Below are 26362 nucleotides of genomic sequence, written 5' to 3'. Positions count from 1 at the left end.
ATGTATGCAGAATGAGAACAAAAATAATCAAAAGATGAGAATAATCAATGTTTTAGGGATTGTTGAAAGGTACACATGCATTTTTGGTAAATGTAATTTAGTAAAACCATTCAATATAAAATTATGCAAAATAATTATTCACGAGGCATATACATCAAGGAGGAGATCACTGATAAAGTCCTTAATGCACCAAAATATTTGTAACATCACTTTTTGTGGTAGCAAAGAACTAAAAACAATGTAAATGCTCATAAATGGAGAATGGCTGAACAAACTGTGTTACACAAATGTAATAGAATGTGTTACAAGAAATGACACAAATAGCTAACTACAGAAAAGCATGGAAAGACTTAAAATGATGTAGAGTGAAAAGGTGAACCAAGTAAACAATATACATAAATAACTAGAACACTGTAAATGGAAAGAACTGAAAAACAATTGAAAATGAATGTTGAAAAATTACAAAGCACAAACACAAATCCAAAGAAGAGATAAGGAAAAGACACTTCTCTCCCCAACTCTTCTGCTTTTTATCTGCTTTTATCTAAGCATTTCCAATGGATCTCCACCACACCTGGAATGATTCTCCCTCCTCACCTCCACCTCTTGGCTTCCCTTCCATTCTTTCAAGTCCCTGCAAAAATTCAACCTTCTACAGAAGTCTTTTCTAATCTTCCTTAATTCTGTTCATTATCTCCAGTTCATACTGTATATAGCTCATTTTTATATGTAAAGATTTTTTTTGCCCGTTAGATTATGAGATACTTGAGAACAGGAACTATCTTTTGCTTTTTTATCTCCAGAACTTGGCACAGTGCCTGGCAAACAGGAGGATCTTAATAAATATTTAATTGAGGTTCACAGCTGTGGAACATTACATATATTTTCAAATATTTTCAATGTGATCAACTGTCAACTTTTTTTCCTCTTCCTCTTTTTCATCTTTTTCCTTTAAAAAATATTCTTTGTCATAAGGTATAATTTTAGGATGGAGAAAACACAGAATAATTTCAATAATACAAAAAAAGAATAAAAATCAATAAACTTTTTTTTTTAAAGAAAATAATCTTTTCAGAGCAACTAGGTGGCTCAATGAATAGAGTACAGGCTTGGAGTCAGGAGGACCTGGGTCAAATCTGGCTTCACACACTTGACACTCACCAGCTTTGTAATCCTAAGCAAGTCATTTAACCCCACTGTCTTTCAAAACAAAACAAAACATAAAACTCTTTCCAATTCAGATAAGATTTATATTTGCCTCCCGGAAAGACAGGGTAATAGTTCATTATATAAGACAAAAAACTGGAAAAAAAGTACTAAATTAATTGTCCTATACAAAAGAAAAGGGAACTAGGAACATACAGAAAAGTAAATATGAATTCAACATACACCAATTTCCTGGTAGACTAGTAAATTGTCATTTTAGTTTACAAATCAGTCTCTGTATGAAAATGATTTGTCTCAATCATTTTTCAGAACCACTGAGATCCCAAATATAAATTCATGACCACACGCCAGAAGAAAAGTGATTATTCTTGATCATCCTGAAACCAAAAGTAAAATTAAATGAATAGTTAATATCAGCATATATCACCATCCACTTAAATTGCTGAAATAAAAGTACTGAATAAAATTGGACTGGATGTAAAGAAGTTTCAGTTAAGTTTCAAAAGTTTGGCAGAAACAAGCATATTTTCTAGATTTCTACTTATCAAGCATTCCGGACCATCAGATAATCCTACAGATCTACATAAACAATCCCATCCCCACTTCATCCCCCACAAAAACCAGTAAATATAAAAGTCTTCATCACAGGAAACAGCAGAAACCCATGTTATAAAACAAATTCCTTTATTATGAACTTAAAAAAAAAAAAAAAAAAAAACTACATAACCAGAGTATATAGAGGAAAATATGATGAAGAAAGTGAATGAAAGTTGATTTAAGTTGATCAACTTAGGATCAAATTTATCAATGAACAGGAGCACAGGAGATAGGTTAAGAAGCAAGCTAGTTTAAGGAGGAATATACTGATCCTTAGACTCAATTATATAGTCAGAAAACTGGCTTACTTTGACAGTAGTACTAAAAGCCTGTAAATGGTAACAGCAAGGATGTAAGTCAATTGGAAAGTTAAAGGAGCAAACACATGGAGATTAAAGTTCATGACACAGACATGATAGGTTCAAAACCAGAGCTCTACTATATAAAAGTGTAGCACAAAATTTAAGATAACTAACAAACTGAACAAATGTTTCAGTGAAACAACTTCTAGGTGATCAATCTACACAATAAAATCCATTACCACTAAAATTATATATATATGCCTGAATGCTATTTGAATTCAACTACTAAAATTTTTATTATAAGCAATTTGAATTCAATTATTATATTCTTTATTATAGGCATTATATTGGTAAAATTCCAGTGACTCTTTCAACCTTTCTATATACTTGTTTTTTTCAAACTCCCTCAAATCTAAAATTGTTCCTCCTTCCAACCAAAAAGGCATACAAACAATATATTCAAATAGTTGGCAACATTTTCTAAGTGCTTCCTGTAACAATCAATCTTGGCATGATCAGTTGCCTGAATTTCATATATATATATATATATCAGGTTATAAATATCATGCTATTTAAAAAAAAAAAAAAACTTAAAAATATTGTCCAGACTCCTAATCTCAGAAGGTCTGGCTTAAAGACAAGTTCAAAAAATGTTCACACAACTCAAAGTTTCCCTTAATATCTACTCATTATTTCTTTGGTATTTGAGTAAATAACAAATAATCAACCATCAAATTTAATGGCTACTTTGTAACCACTTTTTTGACCACAAAGGATAAGATTTTCTCCAAAATTATGGAGAAATGGCCAAGAAAAGCAAATAGTTTCTCCAACTTACATCACTGAACTCCAGAGGTAAACTCTCTGTGGGCTGAAGTTCAGCAGCACTCAAGTACATATCCATGGGGACAGCTTCCAGTTCATCTGGCACAGAAAGAATCTGCTCAGGCTTATACATTTGAGGTGGCAGCTGAAAATGCAGGGGACAACAGGGATCCTCGGAAAGGCTGACAGGAACTGGTTTATTGCAGGGTACCTCCTCAGAGCCCTGACACCACTTGAAGAGAACCTGATTGGTATCCTGACAGATATCTGAAAAACAACAGAAAGAAACAAAGTAGAAACCAATATTCAAAAGACAGAAATGTATCCCTTAAAAAGTTGAAAGCTGTCCAGGCATAGTAAATGATAAAAACTGGGCTATACAGTTACAAGTACTATTATATCTGACACAAGACATCAAATGACATGAGAAGTGGCTTTCAAGTTAAGTAATAAAATTTTGCTAGAACTTAATTTTCAACTTCTCTCTAAGGATTCTATCTTGTCAAATGGAAGGTTTCTGCTCTCAGAGGTACATAAATGATATTTGATCATAAATTAATTCATAAAGGACAAACAAAAAGTAATCAATATTCAATTTCAGAAAATAAAATTTTGAGTAAAGAGAAATTAGTATTTCTAAAAATTTATTCTTATTCAAAGCATATATCCAAATTTGTTTCTAGGCATTACTGTAAATGGTAACAATTTCAAAGGAATATCATTTCATATTACTATTTCTCTAGGTTGAGAGTCAGAATCTAAAATGACAATGACAGCAATTCTAATATTTACATGATGCTTTTGTTAACAAAGCTCTCTCACCATTATGTACTCCTCCATTAAATTCAAAAATGTTCATTTAAAATTAAAATGGCTGCTAATAACAAGCAACCTTTCATATTAATAGCTAATAATAGTAATAATCATAATAGTATTAACTATATATGATATAGATTAATGGCTAACTGCAGCACTTTTAAGGTTTGAAATGTTTCATTTGTCATTTTTTTTCATTTCTTATTTCAAGCAAAAAAGGCAAAAAGATTTTTTTAAAATCACATGCCATTATTGTTCCATAAGAAACAATCAGCAGGATAATTCAGAAAGGTGTGAAATGCTAGGAGAAGTGAGTAGAACCAAGAGAACATTGTGTACAGCAAAAAGATTATGTGATGATCAAATGTAATGGAGTTGGTTCTTTTCAAAAATGAGGTGATTCAGGGCAATTCCAATAGACTTATGATGAGAGAGTGCCATCTGATCCAAAAAGATGACTATAGGGACTGAAGGTAGATCACAAACATAATATTTTCACCTTTTTTTTTTTTTTTGGCTTGGTTCTTTTTTTTTCCTTTCTCATCTTTTTCCTTTTTGATCTGATTTTACTTGTGCAACATGACAATGTAGAAATATGTAAAGAAGACTTGCACATGTTTAACCTATATCGGATTATTTGCTGTGTAGGGAAAGGAAATGGCAGAAAGGAAGGGAGAAAAATTCAGAACACAAGTTTTTGGCAAGGATGAAAGTTGAAAACTATCTTTGCAATAATTTTTTAAAATAAAAAGCTATTAAAATTTTAAATCACATTGCATATTCATTTAATCTTTGATCAACAAATATGAGCATAAATATAAATAGGAGAACCTTGATTATGCTCTGAGTACTATTAGGTTATGAGTACAGTTTCTCCCTTCTTTTGTCTGCATAAAGAACATAAAGACTACACTCTTGTAGCTCAATCTATTTCTTGTAGCTCAATCTATTAACAATACGTTCTTCACTTTTGGCTCAACCAAGAGGTAGATAATATCTCTCTTTTTCTAAAATGATGCATAACACTAAAATTTGCCATATTTCACAGATAGTAATTTTAAGTAATATCAGCCTATATTCCCAAATTCTTTTAAAATAAAAAATCTAAGACTTATAGCCAAAATCTAGAATAGCAACAGTTTGTAATTTCAGGAAATGGTCTCTACCATTGCCTTCCAATGCAATCACATTTTATGAAGTTGCAGAGACCAAAAAGAAAATTGTGTAGATGCTAACTCAGCAATACCATTATTAGAATGGTAGTAGTTGTTAAAATATATTTATATAGTCCTTATAAGTTTGCGAAACACTTTACAAATACCTTTACAAATCCTCACAACCATCTTGGGCAACAGATGCTACCATTAACCCCATTTAACAGATGAGGAAACTGAGGCAGAAGCGAAATGACTTGTCCAGGATCACTAAGTGCCTGTGGCCACATCTGAACTCAGATCTTCATATTCCAGAACACCCAGCAATCAATCAATCAATAATAACACTCAACAATATAAATAGATTAAAGAAAGAAGTTCAAAAATATTAAAAGTAGGTCTTTCTATAATGGCAAAAAACTAGAAACTAAAGAGAAGCCTATCAATTGGGAAATAGTTTAATAAACTATGGCATACAAAAGTAATAGTACCATCAGGTTTCAGAGAAACCTGATAAGACTTACATGAAAAATGTATACTTATTGTGTATCTAATTTATATTTTAATATATTTAACATCTACTGGTCATCCTGTCATCTGGGGGAGGGGGTGGGGGGTAAGAGGTGAAAAAGTGGAACAAGAGGTTTGGCAATTGTTAATGCTGTAAAGTTACCCATACATATAACCTGTAAATAAAAGGCTATTAAATAAAAAATAAAAAAAAAAAAAAAAGACTTACATGAAATGAAGGAGAGAAATGAGCAAAATCAAGAGAAAAATTTGTATTACTGTGCTTTCCAATAAAAGACAACTTCAGAGAATCCCGAGTAGGATGAATTAATGCAAAGGGAAATAAATAGAACTAGAAGAACAATTTGTGCAAAGACAAGATTTTAAATAAAACCAACTTTCAAATACTTTAAGAATTTCTATCAATGCAGAGACTAACCATTTTTCTCAAGACCTATTCTAAAACATTAATATTTCTATAACAGAAAAATAATGGATTTAAGGTAAATGAGACACTTTTTTGGACGTGAGCTCTATGTTGATTTGTTTTACCTATATGTTTGTAACAAGGGTTTTGTTTTCTTTTCTTTTTTTCTTTCAATTTGGAAGCTGGGAAGTGGGAAGGAGAGAAAATAATGTTGGTAATTTTATTTTTAAATCAAGGTTTAAAAGCTACAGGCAGAGGTGAAAGATGGTAGATACACACCTAAGTTGGCAATGAAACTCTCAGGGGAAAAAAAAGTGAAACCAAACTGATCTAACTTATTGATAAAAGCAAAACCTGTCATTAAATCAATGCAATGCTACATTATTCTTGCTTGATTTTAAGTAACTAAAGGGTACTTTTTTCCCAAACTGATAAATATGTCATCTTTAATTATTTATACTACTTTTTAAAAATAAAAATTCTTTCTATAATACAAACCAAATCAATTGCCTACATTATGTATCTCACCTCACTAATTTACCTCATTTCAAGCAAAGGCTTGATGATGGCTAAAATACAAAGACTGTTCGAAATGCAAGCTATAATCTTAGATTTGGCATGGTATATAAAAACTACGCAATTCCTTTCTAAGCAAAATTTTTAAGCAAAACTAATTTCATTAACAACAAATGTCATAATGCTAAAAAATTTTCTTTCATAGCATGGGAAAAAATCTATCACTATCTGTTATTTATTACAACATCCTGAGAATACCTACCCATTGTATAAGTACTGAATAATTTTCAACTTCTTTTACTTTTGATCTAGTGCTCTACCCCATCAGATGAGTGAAAAAAGTTAACTCATAATCAAAAACAGTCACATATTTCTAAGGGATGAGAAATTAAGTACATAATTTCTTGTTAAAGAGCATTAGGGCAGTCTAAAAAAGAATAGTGACTACAAAAAGAAAATTACTCAACATCCCATTTCATTTTTTAAATAAGTCTTGATAGCCTTTACATCACCAAACAAGCAGTTTCTAGCAGTTTGTCCCTTATACATAAAAATAAAAACTATAAAGCAAAAGTTTCCATCCCCAAGTATTTCAAGATCTTTCTCCCCACACATACACCAAAAAAATAAAATAAAATTTAGCTCAGAATTTTGGGTGAAGAGTTAAAAATGGAGGAACACTGAGAAACAGTTTCATTATTCCATTTTCCACATTCTTTGGGAAGCAAAAAGTAAAACTAAAAAAGGGGAAAAAATTCTATCTCATAATTTTTCGATCAGGAAGTTGTCAACCAGATAAGTCTTACACACAGAATAAGAAAAGACAGTTTTCTATTCCACTGCTACATAAAGATAAAATGGCTTTTCTAAGTTGGTTGTGCAGTTCAATGACACCTTAGAGGTTTTTATCTATCCACTATGATTTTATGCTGTAATTTTTCCATTTAATAACAGGTCTAACATTCCATTAAAAAATGAATAACTCTTTTATTAGTACACAAACCATTTCTTTATCACTAATTTGAGTGTTTCTTCCTAATGAACTGACCATTCTCTATTATCATTCTGAAATGGCAAGAAAACCATAGGATGACATTTTTTTAGGCTCCTGTTTGAAACCAATAGTTCCAACAATCTGTTGGTCTTGATTCAGGGCCAATGGAAATCAGCCAATCTTGAAAATAAGAAAGCCAGTAAACACTAAGGCTCACTCAATCTGGCAAATCATAAGCTAAATAGACAAGGTAAAAACATACGATTCAGACAATGCCTGGTCATAGGGAGACACTGGTTGGAACAGCGAACATCATCAACAAAAGCCAAACACCTCTGACTGGAACGGGTAGTATGTGCCTGGGAAGAAAAAAGAATGAGTCACTCAAGAAAATAATGCAAAGTCATAATAAAAGACAGAATAAAATTACATATAACGGAAGTCCTCAGATATGAATTAAATGAAATGTTCCCCCCAGACACTTATAAATTCTGAATATGGTTAATAATTCTGTTATTCCATTAAAGCTCACTCCTAGTAGAAATGGATTCTTTCCCTCAAAAGAAGGCAAGTTTTACCTCAATAAACAAATCAGGAACTAAAAATAAAGAATTGGGACTCCCTCTGGAAAGCAAAGAGGCAAATGAATGAATGATATTACCAAGGAGATAATGCAAACAGAGAAGACAAGAGGGCTAAAGACAACTTCTGGGGGAAAATCCACTTTAAGAAGACAAAGACAGACAACTGTTTGGAGATGTAAAGAAGTTACTTAAGTCCAAAACTGTTCCAAACTTCTATGGTTCTTAACATTCTTTAAAAATAAGATTGGCCCTCAAGTCCAAACATTAAATCATAAAATATTAGAACTGAAAGGGGGAAAATAAAGAACTCAAAGGGACTTTCAAGATCTTGTATAAGATTAAGGAAACAGACCCAGATGAGTAAACTGCCTAAGTTCACACAAAATTTAACATATCCTTATAATAAAACTATGGCATACTTTGCTCACTCGATCTCTTTTGTTCAATATGTGTAACCTGAAGCTAATTTGGACTACTATGTATCTAAGCCACAAAGACAAAATCTGTATTGTTCTTACTACTAAAACACATCATAGCATTAACATCAGACTTAAATAAAACAAACCTAAAAAAAGGTACATATAGCTTTCCAGCTTTCAGGTCAGGAAGCTTTCTACCTCATTGATTGTCCATTAAGTCAAATTTCATCACCAAGATTAAAATGAAATACTTTGAAGATTGTCATTTCTCAAAAGCAGAAAATGTTGCATATTATTATGAAAAATATATAAAGAAAAATAAAACAATAAGGTTCACCAATGGTAACCACATGTAAATAGAACTAAGCAAAGCAAGCAGTAAGTACCTGTTGAGCAGTCCCATCTGTGGCCAGCATTCTGCGCTCTTTTAATTGTCGGTGTAGCAGGGCCTCCACACCATAGCGCTGGCGGTAACGCCGAAGACATTTCAGCTGCTTTAAGCTTTCACGCTCTTTTGTTAAAAGTCCCTCTGGACCAGTCAAAAGGCTACTACCTGGAAAAACAGTCAAAAGACATATACATTCCCCTTGATAATGCTACCCTGGTGTACCCTGGAAGACATGATCCTAACCTAGCAGGAATAAATAAAGAAAATTCTCTGGAAAAGATGAACTAGAGTATTTAAACAAAGTTATTCTCTCTGTCACATTAGACCCAAAAAGCAACAAAATTGATAACAATCACATTTCTGGAAAAGAGTCAATTTATAGGGGCTGGCACACTACTTGCCTAAAGTTTCATGTTCTGCTTTGCGGTTATGTAAATAATGACGTTTCTTCTCTTTCAATAGATGTTGAAGTCGTTTGAATTGGTCAATGTATAAAGACTGTAAACGGATCAGTTTCTCACGCATGATCAAGGCCACCTCTTCAGCTGTGTAGACACCAGCATGTCTAGAACAAAAGAGTAATCAAGCAGAAAATGGGTAGAATGGCAAACCAGCAAGACCCAATAGTCTTTTTTTTTTTTTTTTTTGAGGGGAGGAAAGGTGAAGAAGCAAGACTATAGGAATTTTTTTACCTCTTTATCTGAATTATGTCATTTTAATGAATCAGTCATTCAACAAGAATTTATTAAATACAAAATAAACTATAGGCCAGGCACTACAAGTCCTGGAACCACGATTAATATAAGCAAAAAAGAACGACAGTCACTGCCCTGAGAGAGGACCATGATGGAGGAGGTCCAGTGAGAAATAAAAAGAAGGGATCTACTAAAGGTGGAGAAGGTACTTCCTAGGTGTAAATTCCAGAACTAAAGGGATTTTGAGACAAAAATATTTTAGAACATAGTAGAAAGTCCCAAATGCTCAAGACAAGTTCAGATAGTTTTATGAAATAGTATTCTCTAATTAAAAAAAAAAAAAAAAAAGTAGGCAGTCAAAGAGAAGCTAGGTAGAAAAGAATGAGAGGAACAGGAATTCTGCACTACCACCTGCCAAATGTTTGGTAGTCTCATTTGGAATACAAGCAAAAAATCCTGAGACTTCACTCGAACTAAAGGGATTTTGAGACAAAAATATTTTAGAACATAGTAGAAAGTCCCAAATGCTCAAGACAAGTTCAGATAGTTTTATGAAATAGTATTCTCTAATTAAAAAAAAAAAAAAAAAAAAGTAGGCAGTCAAAGAGAAGCTAGGTAGAAAAGAATGAGAGGAACAGGAATTCTGCACTACCACCTGCCAAATGTTTGGTAGTCTCATTTGGAATACAAGCAAAAAATCCTGAGACTTCACTCCATCTATCAGACCACCATAACTGAAGCAATGGAGGAACAATTGACAGACCCTACTGAGAACAGTCATGAAACCATCTTTAAAAAGGAGTCGAGGGAAATTGCATGACCAGCCCCAGAAAGAAATGAAAAACCCAAAGAAGATCCAATCAGTATTAGTAAAAATGAGGAGGTTGCAGATGACCTCAGTTGGAAAACAAGTAAAAATGACTTGACTTCACTAACTTTGGTGAGGTATTTGCACAACAAAAATGAATTTTAATGCAAGAACATCTAGAAATTTGGGGTTTATCCTCTTTATCTGCTAATGATGATAGTTCTTTGTATCAGAAAGAACACAGCTTAGATAGGTAATTGAACCCAAAAAGTTTATGTCCATGAAAAGAAAAAGAGTCCATAAAGAAGATCTTTGTTGGAAGATTGAATTCTGAATCTCACAGAAGATAAAATCCAGAAGTCTCTCAGAGAGTTTACAGAGACTGAATCCATCAAACTTACAATGGATCTAAAGACAAACAAAAGTTGACAGTTTCATCACTTTTAAAGAAGATCCCATGGCTATAATTTTCCCAGTAAATTAGGAGGTTACATCATTGCTTAAGAAACAGGATATGGGAGTAGAAATGGGCATCTGAAGTATGAGGAGAATTGAATCATTGAAAGAATAGTGATAAACAAGAAAGAAAGAATTTTTGTGCAACACCGAGAGTTGAGGATCCAGTAAAAAGTTAAGACAATACGAATTTATCCTGGATTTGGTTGATAAGAGTTGTCTTGAGTTCTTCCAGATGTATGGAGTAGTAACTAAGAAGGCATCTGAAGAGGAGAAACCAGGATTGAATAGTGGCAGAGTATGAACTCTAAAATAAAATGGGGCCATGGAATTTAAGGATACAGAACAATGCAGAGTTGAACAATTCAACTAGGTCATGATTAAAAGAAGGAAAATGAGGTCAAAACAATCTTCAAGGATTGGGTAAACAAGGAACTGTGGAAAATCTTATGACTTCAATGAAGATGACATTTAGGTTCCAAACCCATATACTGAGATATATATACTTGTTTATTTTTACATAAAGAATTGAATTTTGGGAGCAGAATGCTATTAGAAAAACCTAGAAAGTCCTCTATGGCTCAAGCAAAGTGAAATGTTTTGTGTACATAGTGATAACATAGTTGTGTAATAATCAACTGTGAATAACTTTGCTATTTTCAGCAATACAATGATCAAGATTACTTTGAAGTACTTATGATGAAAAATGCTATCCATACCTAGAAAAATAACTGTTTATGTCTGAATAGAGACAGAAGCATACTTAATTTTTTTTACTTCTTTTCTAAGGGTTTTTTTTTTTTGGGGGGGGGGGCAATGGGGAGAAAAATCTGTTTTCTTTTGCAATGGAAATGTTCTGTACAACTTTATGTGGGTCTTCTCAATGAGAGGTGTAAAGAGGAAAGGAGAACATCTGGAACTCAAAAATTTAAAAACAAATGTAAAAAAATGTTTCACATGTAACTGGGGAAAATAAAAATAATAAAAAAAAACCAAAGAATTTTTTTTAAAAAGATCCCATTAAGAAGATTTTAGAAAAGAATGCCGCAATGCTGGTAAGAGTAAATGCAAGATATCCCAATTAAGTATTATCAGTAGCAGTAATGCAGCTGTGGGGACAGTCAAAGAGGCTGAAGCAGAGGGAATTGAGAAGATGGATAAGTCAGCAATAGTGACAGCAACAGAGAGTGTAGAAAGTACTAACAACTAAGTCAAAGTCAAAACTGGAATCAAATCAAAATTATGACAACTATTTGAATCAAGGATTCAAAGGCAACCAGGGATATATCACCAAGGCAAGGGTTACAAGCAAATTTCAAATTCTTATGGTTTTATAGCAATAACCTGACTAGGTAACAACTATAGTCAGAGCAGAATGGGAAGATTTCAACACCTGATTGTGTTATCAGAATAATATTAAGATCGTTCTATGGGGTATCCAACAACAGAGTCGGCATATAGAAATAATACAAATACTTTACAGGGAAATGCATTAGATGGACATTAAAATAAACTGTGCAAACTTTATAAGGCTTTTTCAGTGGGCATTTTATTTAAAATTGAAAAAGATCTTTCATGTTGAAGATCTGCACATTTCTAATTATGTTAGTATATGGTATATAAACATAATAGCAATGATTCCACAGGCCACCTGGAAGCCTAGCTCAGCTTCTGCATAGCCTCTTCAACTTTCCAGTTTATACAGATGACAATTATCTCCTTTTTGACTTTTTAATTTTACGATTTGTATAAAATGGAATCATTAATTTTACTTCATTTTTGCTATCTTTTGGGAATCTACTATATTGTTAAATTATTTGTTAGTTAAAAAAAGTTAAATGTTTTTAAAAAGCAGAACTAGGAAAGCAAGTGATATATAATGACTACAAAGATAGCAAGAAACAATCAAAAATTAATCCTGTGAAGATTTAAGAAAGTGATCAACCCATTGACTAACCACATGCTATCTAGCACCTCCTAACAACAATCAAAAGTAAGCATGAATAAGTATATAATAAATTCAAGATGTAACTTTCAAAAATATTCTTTTCTGTTTTTCCTTCTGGCCTTTCTTGTTTTCTTTTGTACTTTATTTTTTAAATACTTCAGTTAAACATCTGAGTGAAAGGTTCCACAAAAATGTTCATTCCTCAGGAATAATTAGCAAAAGTAACCTTACAAGCCTCATGATAAAGCCTACTTTACAGTTTAGAAAACTGTCATTAACTATAGAAAACATTCCAAAATAATATAGTTGCAACTTACTTTAAGGGGTCTTCTTGATCGCTGTCTATACTATCAGCTTCACTATCAGGATCACCTCTCCAGGTCTGATCCACAGTCACAGGCTCCTGATCACCATCACTCCAACTGTCTTCATCTGAGAAAAAAAAAAAAAAAAAGGAATACAGTCATTAAAACTTCACCCCTCTATAATTTTACTGCAACTGTAACACCAAAAGGTCTAAATGATTTTAACAACAACTCAATTTCACATAATAAAAAGCTCTTTAGAATTTTGATACTCGTTAGAAATGAGTGAATGAAGCCACCAAAAATACATCACAAATCACAGACATGAGTCTAATTCCAGGCCCAGCACACTCTATGTATGGCACCACTTAAGCCGCTTCATAATTTTCATTATATTTTTACTCTAAGGTAGATGAGATCATGAAATAGTCACTAACACCCTCAATATATTTTAATAAGCCTTTAATAGCATATCATTTAAGGAGGTCAACCACTTTCTGAAAAGGACAGGAAAGCCAACTTCCTAAGCAATGTTGTCTCCTGAATGACTCCTTTATCAGTGTAATGAAATAGAAATGAAAGAAAATTAGTTCAAGCACAAGTGATATCTCTTTAAATTCAAAATCTTTTGAATTCTTACCAAAAATTTGCTAGCCAATGTGCAAGGTACTAAACTAATAGTTATGAGCTCTATTTTTCCACTCTTAAAGAATCTATCCTTTTTGACTCTAGACTCCTTTTTGACCCTTACCCAGAATTCGGCTAGCTTCACTGCGACTACTCTCTGGAGTCTGGGAACCCAGTTCAGTCTTAGCATATGAACTCAATTGGCACAAAAGTGTTTCACCCATGGGTCCAGCATTGTTTTTCTTCATCTGAGCATGAAGTGCCAGGGCATTCCTACGGGCATGTTCTGCACAGAAGGATACACTGAAGAGATAAAACAAGAGAGGAGAAAAAGTTACCTCTTATAGCTTCCAAAAGTTTCAGAATTAAGTCCTTGAAAATCACAATCCTTAAAGAACTTAATATTTGACAAAACCTAATGGGAAAACTAGGAAACAGCATAGTAGAAACTACACCATGTACCAAGATAAAGTCAAAACAAGTACATGATTTAAACAAGGGATGATCCTATAAACAAATTAGGAGGGCAAGGATATATAGTTTAGGTCAGATCTATTAAGAAAGGAAGAACTTATGACCAAACAAGAGATAAACAGCACTATGAGATATAAAATGGATAATTTTTATTTTGTTAAATTAAAAAGGGTTAGCACAAACCAAACCAATGTAACCAAGATTAGAACAAAAGCAGAAAGCTGGGCAACAATTTTTCAGTATTTCTGATAAAGATTTCATTTTTCAAATATAGCGAAAACCGAGTCAAATTTATAAGGATAAAAGTCATTTCCTAATTAATAAGTAGACAAAGGATATGAACATGCAGTTTTCAGAGGACGAAATTAAAGCTATGCATAGTCATATTAAAAAATGGTCTAAATCACCATTAGAGATGCAAATTAAAACAACTCTGAAGTAGCACCTCATACCTACTGGATTGGCTAATATGATATAAAAGAACATTGATAAATGTCCAGGAAGGAGGGGATGTTGTGTGAAAACTGGGGCACTAATGCACTGTTAGTGAAATTGTGAACATGTCCAAAAATTACATAAAACAATTAGGAACTATGCCCAGAGGGCTATAAAATTATCCATAACCTTTGATCTCACAATAGCATTACCAAGTCTGTATCCCAAAGAGAAAACAAGGGGTGGGGACTTATTTGCACTCAAGTATTTATAGCAGCTTTTTTGGTGGTGACCAGGAATTGGACACCAAGAAGATGCCCATCAGTGGAGGATGGTTGAACAATTTATGGCATGTAATTGTAAAGGAATATTAGTGTATTATTAAAAAAATGACAAACCAGATGATTTTGGAAAACCTTTCATAAATTAGGGGCAGCTAGATGACACAATGAATAGAGAGAGCACCAGCTCCGAAGTCAGGAGGACCCAAATTCAAATCTGGTCTCAGACACTTAACACTTCCTTAGCAGTGTGACCCTGGGCAAGTCACTTAATCCCAATTGCCTGGGGGGTAGGGAAGGAGAGACTTTCACAAATTGACACAAAGTAAACAGAACCAGGAGAATATCATACACAGTAACAGCATTATTGTACAATGATCAACTGTGAATGACTAAACTAGTCTCAGCAATACAATGATCCAAGACATTTCCAAAGCACTCATGATGAAAAATGCTATCCACACCCAGAGAAAGAACTAATGGAGTCTGGATGCAGATTGAATTATGTTATCTTCCACTTTATTTTTTTTGTGGGTTTGGGGTTTTTTTTTTTTGATGACCTTTCACAACAGAGTTAATATGGAAATGTTTTGTACATATATAACTTATATTAAATTACTTACCTTCTCAGGATAGAAAGAAAAGGAGGGAGAGAATGTGGAACTCAATATTTTTAACAAGTGAATGTTAGAAATCAAAGCTATAGTCATAAAAAAAAATTACTCTAAATCATTAAAGATGCTAATCAAAACAATTCTGACCTCAAAACTGAGAGAGAGAGAGAGAGAGAGAGAGAGAGAGAGAGAGAGAGAGAGAGAGAGAGAATATAAAATTCAAGCAAACCACAACAAAAAGAGTGAAAATTCTATGTCGTAATCTACCCTCAGTTCTCCCAGTCCTCTCTCTGGGCATAGATGGCTCTTAATATCATCATATTGGAACAGGCCTAAATCATCTCATTGTTGAAAAGAGCCACATCCATCAGAATTGATCATCCTATAATCTTGTTGCCATGTACAATGATCTAGTTCTGCTTCAAGGCAATTTCAATAGACTTGCGATGGAAAGAGCCATCCAGAGAAGAGAACGAACTATGGAGACTGAAAAGTGAATCTCAGCATAGTATTTTCATCTTTGTTGTTACTGTTGTTTGCTTGCTTGCTTTTTCTTTCTAGTGTTTTTTTATCCCTTTTGATTAGACTTTTCTTGTGCAGCATGATGAATATAGAGATATGTTTAAAATTACTCAGGTTCAACCTATATTGAATTGCTTATTGTCTTGGGGAAAGGGAGGGTTTTTACTTCAGAAACTTTTTCCCCCCAATCTCTTGCTTTATTTCTTCTTTCCTTGTGGAAAATCCACAACTTTTTTTGTCTTTGCATGCAATTATTGATTTTTTTTTTTTTTTTTTTTAGTAGATCTGTGGATCTTATAGCATAATTTTCATGCTGGTCAGTGCCTTCTTTGGTTCAGCACTCTAGTTCCTGACTTGGGGCTTTATGCCAGCACCAGGTTTTGATCCCTGCTAAATGTTTATCAAGGCTGACTCTCAATGTATGTCAACTAACCTCTAGTTATTAGGGTTAGGTCTTTCTTTGATCTTTTTTTTTTTTTTGTTAAGGCAATTGAGGTTAAATGACTTGCCCAAGGTCACACAGCTAGGAAATATTGAGTATCTGAGGACACATTTAAACTCAGGTCCTCCTGACTTCAGAGCTGGTGCTCTATCCACTGCACCACTCAGCTGTCCCTTTCAATGATCTTTGACATTCTGAAGCAGATCTTCTTAAATTTTTTCTACTCACAGGATACCTTTTTGCTTGAGAAACTTGTACAAGACAGATTATTTATAGTAAATATAAATAGATATACAAACCAAACATTTACTGTTAATCATGGGAGCAGCTAGATGGAACAGTGAATAGACAGCCTCAGACATTTAATACTACTAGCTATGTGACCCTAGGCAAGTCACTTAATTCCAATTCCAATTCCTTCAATCAAAAAACAAAACATAACAACAACACACAAATAAATCATAATTTCACAACCCTCAGTTAACAAGACCCCATGTGGGTTCAAAAACCAGTTTAAGAAGCTGGATTCTAGTGTTCTGGATCTTAAAGGCCTTCTCTGGAGTTTTAAGACAAGAGTATCAGGAACCTCAGAGGCCCTGGGTTCAGGACCCTCCTAATCTAAGCATTAAAATATCCTCTTGCCATATTTGTGGCAGCCCTCTTTGTAGTGACCAAAAACTGGAAACTGAGTAGATGCCCATCAATTGGAGAATGGCTGAATAAATTGTGGTTTATATATATAATGGAATATTATTGTTCGGTAAGAAATGACCAACAGGATGATTTCAGAAAGGCCTGGAGAGACTTACACGAATTCATGTTGAGTGAAATGAGCAGGACCAGGAGATCCTTATATACTTCACAACAATACTATATGATGATCAATTCTGATAGACCTGGCCATCCTCAGCAATGAGATGAACCAAATCAGTTCTAATGGAGCAGTAATGAACTGAACCAACTACACCCAGAGAAAGAACTCTGGGAGATGACTAAGAACCATTACATTGAATTCCCAATCCCCATTTTTTGCCTGCCTGCATTTTTTTATTTCATTCACAGGCTAATTGTACAATATTTCAGAGTCCGATTCTTTTTGTACAGCAAAATAACGGTTTGGACATGTATACTTATTTTGTATTTAATTTATACTTTAATATATTTAACATGTATTGGTCATCCTGCCATCTAGGGGAGGAGGTGGGGGGAAGGAGGGGAAAAATTGGAACAAAAGGTTGCAATTGTCAATGCTGTAAAATTACCCATGCATATAACTTCTAAATAAAAAGCTATTAAAAATTTTAAAAAATAAAAAAATAAAATCTTAAAAAAAAAAAAAAATCCTCTTGCCCTTCCTGTTCTTACTGAAGCAGGATGTAGTTAAAGATGGCCCAAGGGAGTCTGTAGCTGTGACTGACATCCCCACTAAGAAATCTGCAAAACTAAGACTAGGAACACAATAATTAGGAAAAATTCTAGACAAATGCTAAATACCACAGAGCCAAGTTGTTCAAGACATAAGTCCAGAAGAAAAGACTAATAACTTCACTACCATCTAAAAGCAAAGTCATCAGATTTGCCATATATTTTATGGGAATTTCTGGAAGATAAAAAGCAAGTTTCAAAGAACATATAAATGAAATGCAAGTAAAGGAGAATAACAATAAAGAAGGTACAAAACCTTATTCAACTATTAGATTCCTTGAAAATTACATTAAAAGATCATGGTTTTCATTTTACAGATTTTACATTTCATCTTATAACATAAGTATACTAAAAGAATTGTCCAAGGTCATCTATAAAGTATCTGACTCAAGGGCCCAGCATTCTTTCCACTGTGCCACCTCGCCTGAGCCAAGGTAATGGCCTTAGTAGAGAAGGGAATCAATGCAAAAAATCTTATAAATCAACAAGATTTAGCAACTGAACAGATTAGGGGAATGTTGAAGGAGACTAAAGACTTAGAGAGTCAGTTAATCAATCAATAGTAATTAACAAGGGACTGATAATGTGCCAGTCATAGTAATGAGAGATGGCAAACCTGAGTAAACAGAATAGTTGACAAATAGTTAACAAAAACAGGGAAGTTAGGAAGAGAACTGGGTTTTAGAGAAATGAGTTATTTTGGACAGGAATCTGATGTGCTAATACAGATTCTAGCTCAGAAGAAACAGAAGAGTCATCTGGAGAGAAAGAATTTATCCCTATAGGGTTATCACTGAAAGTGTACAGAAAGAAGAAATAATGATGCAAGACAGAGCCTTGAAGCATCCTCACAGTTTAAGAGCAGGCAGAGATACTAGCTAGATAAAGCAAAAGTAAATGCAGAGAGGGCAGTGCTATATAGAAACCTACAAAGTTGTATCAGTGCTGCAGTGTCATCTGCAGTGTCAGCACTATCACAAGGTGAAATTTAATGAAGATTGAGAAAAGGTCCCAAGATTTAGGGTCCCAGAATGTACGTGCATGTGTGTATGTGCATATTCTCTTCTGAACTAAACTGAACTCTTTGAGGGAAGGAATTATGTGATTAATTTTTGTATCCCTGAGAGTGGCTAAGTAAAATGGTTTTTACCCATTAATTGAATGAATGAGAAAAGTCCATTAAATGAATGAATGAATGAATGAGAAAAGTCTACTCAAAATATAATCTTATAAGAAGCCTTCTTAGATTGATTCTACTCCACTTATATTTCTGTACTTGTTAACATTTACTTGATGATTATATTTTCAAATTATACCTATTTGCCACACTAAGATCATAAACTCTTAACAGGAAATAGCACTTCTAATCCCTTCATAACCTATCCAAAGTGTATCATTCTTCACACAGCAGATACTCAATTTCTAATTAACTATTAAAAAGGTATACTAAAAAGATGAGAGGGAATGACCTTAAATTACACTATTTAAGAATGATATGAGAATCAAGAAATACTAGTAGTAATAACTCCTAATAAAGTTTCATTGTGGTATAGAACTGATTCAGATTTTTCCAAAATAAGCCTTTCAAATTGGAAAAGCTTTGAAGTCACATCCAACAGACCACGTTCAACTAGCCAGTAAACAATAAAAAAGACAAAAATATCATAAAGGTCCTCAGTCCTGCAGGATTCCCTTACATGTCCTATCCATGCTGAAATACATGGTCCCAATTTGTGCTGCAATCTCCTATTACAATCTCCTTACCTCAAGTCTCTTCCCATTCTAACCCATTCTCCATTAGGCTGTCCGGCTGATTATTTTTTTTAAAGCACAAATCTGGTATGACCACTATCACTTCCCCCTTGCCTAGTCAATGAGCTCCAGTGGATCCCTATTTAACTCCACAATCAAATATAAACTTCTTTATTTGACATGTAAAGCATCGATTCATGTATAATCAGAGTCCTTCCTCTGTTCCCAAGTTTCTTTCATTAACCAGACCTACTTACTTATTTCCAAGGTGATGCTCCATCTCCTATCTTTGTGCCTTTGCATTCACTATTTCCCATAACGGGAATTCTCTGGCCCCCCCTCACCTTAGCCTCTTAGTTTCCATATCTTCCTTTAAAAGACTCTGCGCAAGTCGTTCCCCCCCACCCTTTTTTAAGGTTTTCTCAAGACACTTCAGCTACTGATACCTTCCCTTTAAGAACTCTCTTTGAGTTCTGTTTACCATGAACAGCAAATACTTCCCAGATACCTAATTATTTAGATGTCATCTTCTCGACTAAAATGTACACTTCTAAAGAAGGAATTAATTTTGCCTTTCTTTGCATCCACAATATTCAGTACAGTCCTTGCCACATAGACATTTAATAATGCTTCTTGATTGACTGATGTTAACACTGTCCTGAAAACATCATTGCAAGGTGACTTTAGTTAATTCAACATAAACCCCACTAAAATTCATGAACTCTTTTCTGAAACCTTCAAAGCCTTATTTATAACATCATTTCCATGCAACTAACTGCCCCACAATGTTGTTTTTATCCAATTCGTTGTTTACACAGAACTGTACATTAGTTTAATTAGTTCGTGGTTGTAAATTTTTTTGTGCCACAGTACTTCTGAAACTTTTCCACTTCTTGATTTAAAAAAAAAAAAAAAAATTGATGATTATTACTTTGTAGTATAGCTTGAGATTGATTATTTCTAGGCACTTTTTTTTTTAAAGCATTGTGATTCTTGACCTTTGATTTCTCCAGATGAATTTCATTATTTTTTATAGTTCTATAATATTATCCATTGGTAGTTTGATTGGTATGTCACTGAATAAATCAGTTAATTTACTGATTACTGTCATTTAAAAATCATATTACATGAGGAAAAATAAATAAATAAATCAATAAAGACCTTAATGATATTTCTTGCTTTGATTACTCCTGTAAATATACTTGCTTTCTTGTCCTTATTACAACTTCAGAAAATGCCCCCAACGCCATCATACAAAGCAGGGACTAAAAAGTAAAAAGCATCTCTGGAAAAGGACAAAATAGGGCCTTGTGACTAGGAAAAAAAAGGCATCATCTCAATGGAATTATGCTATGGGTACTCCTACCCATAAAGTAATTTTCAAGTTAAGGTGTAATTTTCAAGTAAAGTAATTTTCAAGGATTGCTTTAAAAAAAAGTGCCAAGTCCCTAAATAAAAATAAATAAATGGCAATAAGGAAAACAAAATCAAAAGGTTAATGTTCATAAAGATCACAACTTCATCTGAAAATGATGAAGCTCTATGCAAAGGTCAATACAAATAACTAATCAAAAGACAGAATAAACTATATGGGTGAATCCATGCAAATCAATTAGGACTTCTAAAAAAATGGCATTTTTCTTGCTATAGATGAAGAGCATTATCAATATATATAATTAAGGTATTTCAATAATAACTTCAGAAAAGATAGTCTTGACAGATAATCAGCATTAGCAACATTAACAAATAAAGTACTATATAGGTATATGTAAAACATTTGGGGCACAATATTTAATTTCATTGCGCTCGGTTATCTCATTCATAAAAAATACTGTTTAACTATCAATCTGAGGATTGTTCAATCTTTAAGAAAAATACCTAAAATTGTCTCAATAATATGGTTTCTTTTAATCAGCTTGCCACCCCTATAGGCTACTTCTCAGTATGATGCACAATGAGTAAAATCTAACAAGTGAATTACAAAACCTAAACAGAAAAATAAGTAAAATTCAACATACTACACTAATTGCAAGATCCTTACCATAAGCTGTTACTGGCTCACTAATATATTTACAATAACAGCTTTTTGGAAGTGTTTTTCAAAGTACTTCCTCACATCATTTTTTGGAGGCTAAGAAATAAATGATACCTTGACATTAAGAAATGTAGAAAGATCAATGTTAGTTCAAAGTTCATTATTAATGTTAAAAGCAAGAAAGATACTTTTAAAAGAGTACTCAGTCCATTCTGCTTTTACAGAACACTAATAAGATATTCAGCAGCTCCGCTGTTACTTAGAAAATAACTTAATAATCAATAGCCAGCATGCACCACCTTCAGCTCCCAGTGTCTCTATACCCTAATGTACCACAATGAAAAAAACCACAAGGCTTCTTCCTCAAAGCACCATCCTACCCCAAAATGAAAACTTAAAAAAAAAAAAAAAAAAAAAAAAAAAAAAAAAAGATCAAGAAAAGAAAAAGGAGAAACTCACATACCCATCTTTCTTCTCAGGCTTGGGGCCGGCGTTGGGACATCTCTTTCCATTCTTGGTAGATATGTAGCTGCACTGCTTGAAAGGGGCATTCCTGTCTTCGAGGATATGTTTAATGCAAAACTCCTGCCCTTCGAGACGGGGCTGGGAGCATGGGCGGTGTGTGAAGGAACAAGACTGGGGCTCCTGAGATCTGGGCACTGGGTTGACGCGCCCCCGATTCGATGGCAGGACGTGGATCCGAATTCTGTTCATACCAACACCTTCGGGAGCAAAGGTTGGGAGGGGAGGGGAAGGGAGAGACTCTACGCGGAGAGGTCGGGGATCTTTCAGAGCCCTGCCCCCCCTCGCCGCGAACCCGGGCAAGCGTCCGCATTCAGCTTCCGAGAACCACCCTTTCTTTCTCTCCTTCCCCCTCTCTGCGTGTTTCTACCTCAGTCAGTCTCTCCCTCTCTCCCTTAAAAAAAAGCCAAAGGGAAGTTTCACCTACGCTACGTCGGCCTACTAAGGGCCTCCCGCCCCAGGAGCCTCCAGAGAACGCCCCGAGAGCTCGGTGTGCCCGTGGCTTCCCCTTCTCGGGGGCAAGGGGAGGCCTCGGCTCCCCTCGCCCTTCCCGCGTCCCTTTCAGAGCAAAAAGCCAAGGAAGCTCTCGAGGGGTGCCCCCACCTCCGCCCCGGCTGGCTGTCTCCCGGCCGCGCCGTCGGGCTTTGCCCCCCCCCTCCCCCACACGCACAAAACCCAGCCCGACCCTCCCCCAACCCCGAGCCCAGCCAGCCCACGGAGACTCCGGCGATCGCCATTTTGACCCAGGGCTCGGGGCGTCCAGAAAATCCTTTTCATGGGGGAGGGGACAAGCAGGGGAGGAGAAAAAAGTTAAAGCCCCGTCCAAGGCCGCCGCCACTTGAGGTCAATCGCCCAGCCCCCGGTGGAGCCGAAAAGACAAAGACGCCACCCGCCCACCAGAAGAGCAAACTGGCCAGAGTCGCCATCTTACCTCAACCGCCTTGCAGATAACTCTCTTGCGGATCCCCACCTACCTCTAGCTTGCTCACCCCGCCCCCTAGCCCCCGATTGGATCCTTAGCAAGAGGGCACGGCCACACCATTGGCAGAATGCTCACGTCTATCAAACTGAGAGGGTGTTGCGCCGGGAATAAATAAGTGGGGGTGAACTAGCTGGAATGGCTGTCTCTCGGCCGTTGAGAGTTTATGCTTGGCGGGAGAGACTGGGGATCAAAGATTGGCGGGCTTTTAATGGTCCCGGTGAGGTCGCGCCGGTTATGAAGCAGGTTCAGGGCCGCAGCTGCGGCTTCCGTTTGGAACTTCCCAAAGGGGAGCGGCGGATTCTAACTTTACCTCGGCGCCCCCCTGAGCCTTAATAAAAGTCTCACTGTGGGTCTACACTCGGAAATAAGCCGCCTCGAGTGGGACTCGGCGAGCCCGCCTTAAACCCGGAAGGCCTGGGAGCAAGCTGCAGTTCCTGAGGATTTAATAGGATTTTCGTGGTCCCTGATTTTAGGGGCTTCTGTTCTAACAATAAGTAAATCCTAGAGCTTCGGGTTTTGGAGTCTGCCAATCTGACAAGCATTTAATTCTGGAGACTGCTCCTCAGTTTATCGCTGACTGATAATCGGGAGGATGAGTCCCGCCCAGGGAGCCCAAAATGATGAGATTTGGCGCAGGGCAGGGAGCTGTGTGAACCAAATGAATCTGGGAATCTGAAAAGTTAAACTGCCAAAAAAAAGTCTATTATTAGAACGGAGAAAGCGGCTTTTTCAAGCTGACTTCCTCGGTGGCAGTGTAGCAGCGAAATCCTCTAACAGAGAAATCGCCATAGAGAGGTAAAGAGGGGCAAGGTCCTGTTAGGGGAAAGAGTGAGAGGAGAGAGGTAAAGAGGGGCAAGGTCCTGTTAGGGGAAAGAGTGAGAGGAGAGAGGTAAAGAGGGGCAAGGTCCTGTTAGGGGAAAGAGTGAGAGGAGAGAGGTAAAGAGGGGCAAGGTCCTGTTAGGGGAAAGAGGAGAGGAGAGAGGTAAGAGGGCAAGGTCCTGTTAGGGGAAAGAGTGAGAGGAGAGAGGTAAAGAGGGGCAAGGTCCTGTTAGGGGAAAGAGTGAGAGGAGAGAGGTAAAGAGGGGCAAGGTCCTGTTAGGGGAAAGAGTGAGAGGGGCAGAGAGTCGCAGCCGTGCCCAGGAGAGAGGTTCCTTGGCATAATTCCTGCTTTTAGGTTCTCTGTAAGGGATTGAGCTCTTGGTGGGGGCTGGGAGCAGTTTGAGTTGGAATCAAAATAGAGAATCTTCTAATTGAATGAATGTCCTTGGACTAATCTCCAACTCAATAGAGTTGGATAGAAATCTCCAACTCCAGCTTAGACTAAGTAGGAGTGGTCCTAGACTCAATTATTCCCACCCAGATAACAATGGAACTACTTTATCTTGATTCCCTGGGCAGGTCTCTTAGGGGAGAGCTTCTTTGAAGTTTCCCAAACTTTCCCCCCAAAGTCCGAGAGAGTGAGAAAAAATTTCGGGGCTCCCCTCCTCATGGTTAGCAAGTATTAAATTCCACCCCTCTGTCCTATCTCTGGACCATAAAATCAGCATGCCAATGATAGAAAGCTGGATAAAATTATCCTCTGCTTCTAAACTCTCTGCTAGTTGCTTTCTCCTTAATAAAACCTTTGCCACTTAACTTGGAGGTTGGGTCTGCCAATTCTTTCACCATACTTGCGGCAAGGACCTGGGGATCCCCAAACATTGTTGAGGTGTTTTATTCCTCAACATTGATATATTGTTTGTGAGCCAATGCAAGTTGCCCAAACTCGCAGCCCTCTAGGCAACTACGACTGAATAAGCCACAGAAAAAGTTTCCATCCATTTTGGTACTTGGATAAAATTTTTTTTTTATTATTTTTTTTTATTTTTATTTTTTATTTTAATTTATTTTATTTATTATTTTTTAATGAATTCTATTGTACTGTTCTTGTAGATCCCAGAACAAATGCTACAGGTCTTAAGTAAGATCCATGGATACTCAAAGATAGGCTGAATAAACCACACAGGAAGAAAAAACAAAGAATGCAAACTATTTTAATGGCAATTATAATATTTATATAGCACAATATATTATCTCATTTGGTTCTCACAATAATCTAGTGAGAGGAGGAACTTCATTATTTTCATTTTAATAGGCATCAGTGAAAGAAGCTATGTCCTGAAGACAAGATCCTGGCTATCCTTTGCAGCAAAAATTTGAATACTCACTTCCCTTTACCACTTTCCACCTTTTCTACCACTATTGTTGAGTTAAGATACTCCAACAGTGTTAGGGTCCCCAGGCTGGTGTCACAGGTATAAAGAAAGAATCTGCAAACTCAGTTTGCTCTAGTTAAGGAGCAAAGATTTTTTTTAAAGCTGCCAACAGCTGGCAAAGTTCCAAAAAAAGTTAGCAAAGAACCAGAAGCAGAAAGATAAATTTCTAAGAAAAAGTTAGAGATCAAGTGCTTCACATTACTAATATTTTTATGGCTTAGAGGTAGAACTGAGGAATGGTCTGTTATACACCTCATATTGTCTGTCTCAGAAATTTTGTTATTACTGACCCAACAGATTGTTATCTGACAGCCAACAATGTTTGTGGAACTACAACATTCCCAAGGCCAAGTGGTCTGAAGGTTATTGCTATATCCTCCCCAGGAGGTATACCCGTTGGGACCCAAATTCATTTAGGGCAAAGTGACAAAGGTCTCATCTTCTGAAGCTGCTTCAGGCTAATAAATGGTGTAGAGCTAGCTCTGCCTAGTGGAGTCCAGACTGAGGAGGGAAGATACAGAACTTGAAGATGGTGGCAGTGGCATACTAGGGTACCGATCCTCAGAATTAGATTGATGGTAGTATTCACGTTGAACAAGTAGTTGGAAGTTTATGGCCTAGAGTGAGTTTGCCCTTATTCATCCAGAATGTTTTCAGTGCTTCCAGGAGTCCTGTGAAATAGTTGTTTCAGGTCTTTTTTGGACTCACAGGAATATCCAAAAAGATCTGAGGGAAAAGAGGTAACAGTAGTAGCACTTTTAATTCTAGAAACATGAGTCCAGCTGGGAAGGCCTTCAAGTTTAACTGAAGTTGTAATAATCAAAATGACCCTATATGATTCTTTCCATTTTTTACTCAGGAAGTCTGCACGTTGGGCCTTCTAAGATTTCAATTATACCATGTCCCCCAGATTTACTGAGGTGACAGTCTGAGCATGAGCATTTGCTAGTTTAGGGAGATGTTTATATGCAAATAAACATCGTGGGACTTGGACCAAGCTATGTGGCAAACTGAATAATCAGATACTGTTCTGAATCTACAAGATTGTCAGAGGTTAAGAAGGGCCTCCCATACAAAAATTCAAA

The 26362-nt window shown here is 35.7% G+C and overlaps 1 protein-coding gene and 1 non-coding gene across 4 annotated transcripts in view; both read right to left on the bottom strand.

Annotated features, from left to right (window-relative positions):
* KANSL2 (KAT8 regulatory NSL complex subunit 2) overlaps positions 1-23323 on the bottom strand; it is a 33458-nt gene extending 10135 nt beyond the window's left edge. Inside the window, exons 1-8 of one of the 3 annotated variants that reach the window (XR_004229473.1) lie at positions 22972-23018; positions 21982-22240; positions 13663-13841; positions 12924-13038; positions 9101-9264; positions 8698-8864; positions 7571-7667; positions 2905-3158 (exon numbers count right to left, since the gene is read on the bottom strand). Coding sequence is in view for 2 of the 3 variants with exons in the window: in XM_031938014.1 (XP_031793874.1) it covers positions 2905-3158; positions 7571-7667; positions 8698-8864; positions 9101-9264; positions 12924-13038; positions 13663-13841; positions 21982-22232 (1227 nt within the window). In the remaining variant the exon portion in view is untranslated. Of the gene's footprint in view, positions 1-2904; positions 3159-7570; positions 7668-8697; positions 8865-9100; positions 9265-12923; positions 13039-13662; positions 13842-21981; positions 22658-22971 lie in introns of those variants that run through there. The other 2 variants (XM_031938014.1, XM_031938013.1) reach the window with 2 other exon arrangements.
* On the bottom strand, positions 7338-7473 carry LOC111721028. Its single transcript, XR_002770407.1, has one exon. It is a non-coding gene; the product is annotated as a small nucleolar RNA SNORA2/SNORA34 family (small nucleolar RNA).
* Positions 23324-26362: the final 3039 nt, after the last annotated feature.

The sequence above is a fragment of the Sarcophilus harrisii genome, chromosome 5 (assembly GCF_902635505.1).
Source record: "Sarcophilus harrisii chromosome 5, mSarHar1.11, whole genome shotgun sequence".
In the NCBI taxonomy this organism is placed as follows: Eukaryota; Metazoa; Chordata; class Mammalia; order Dasyuromorphia; family Dasyuridae; genus Sarcophilus; species Sarcophilus harrisii.
This window is presented reverse-complemented; position numbering and strand designations above follow the sequence as displayed.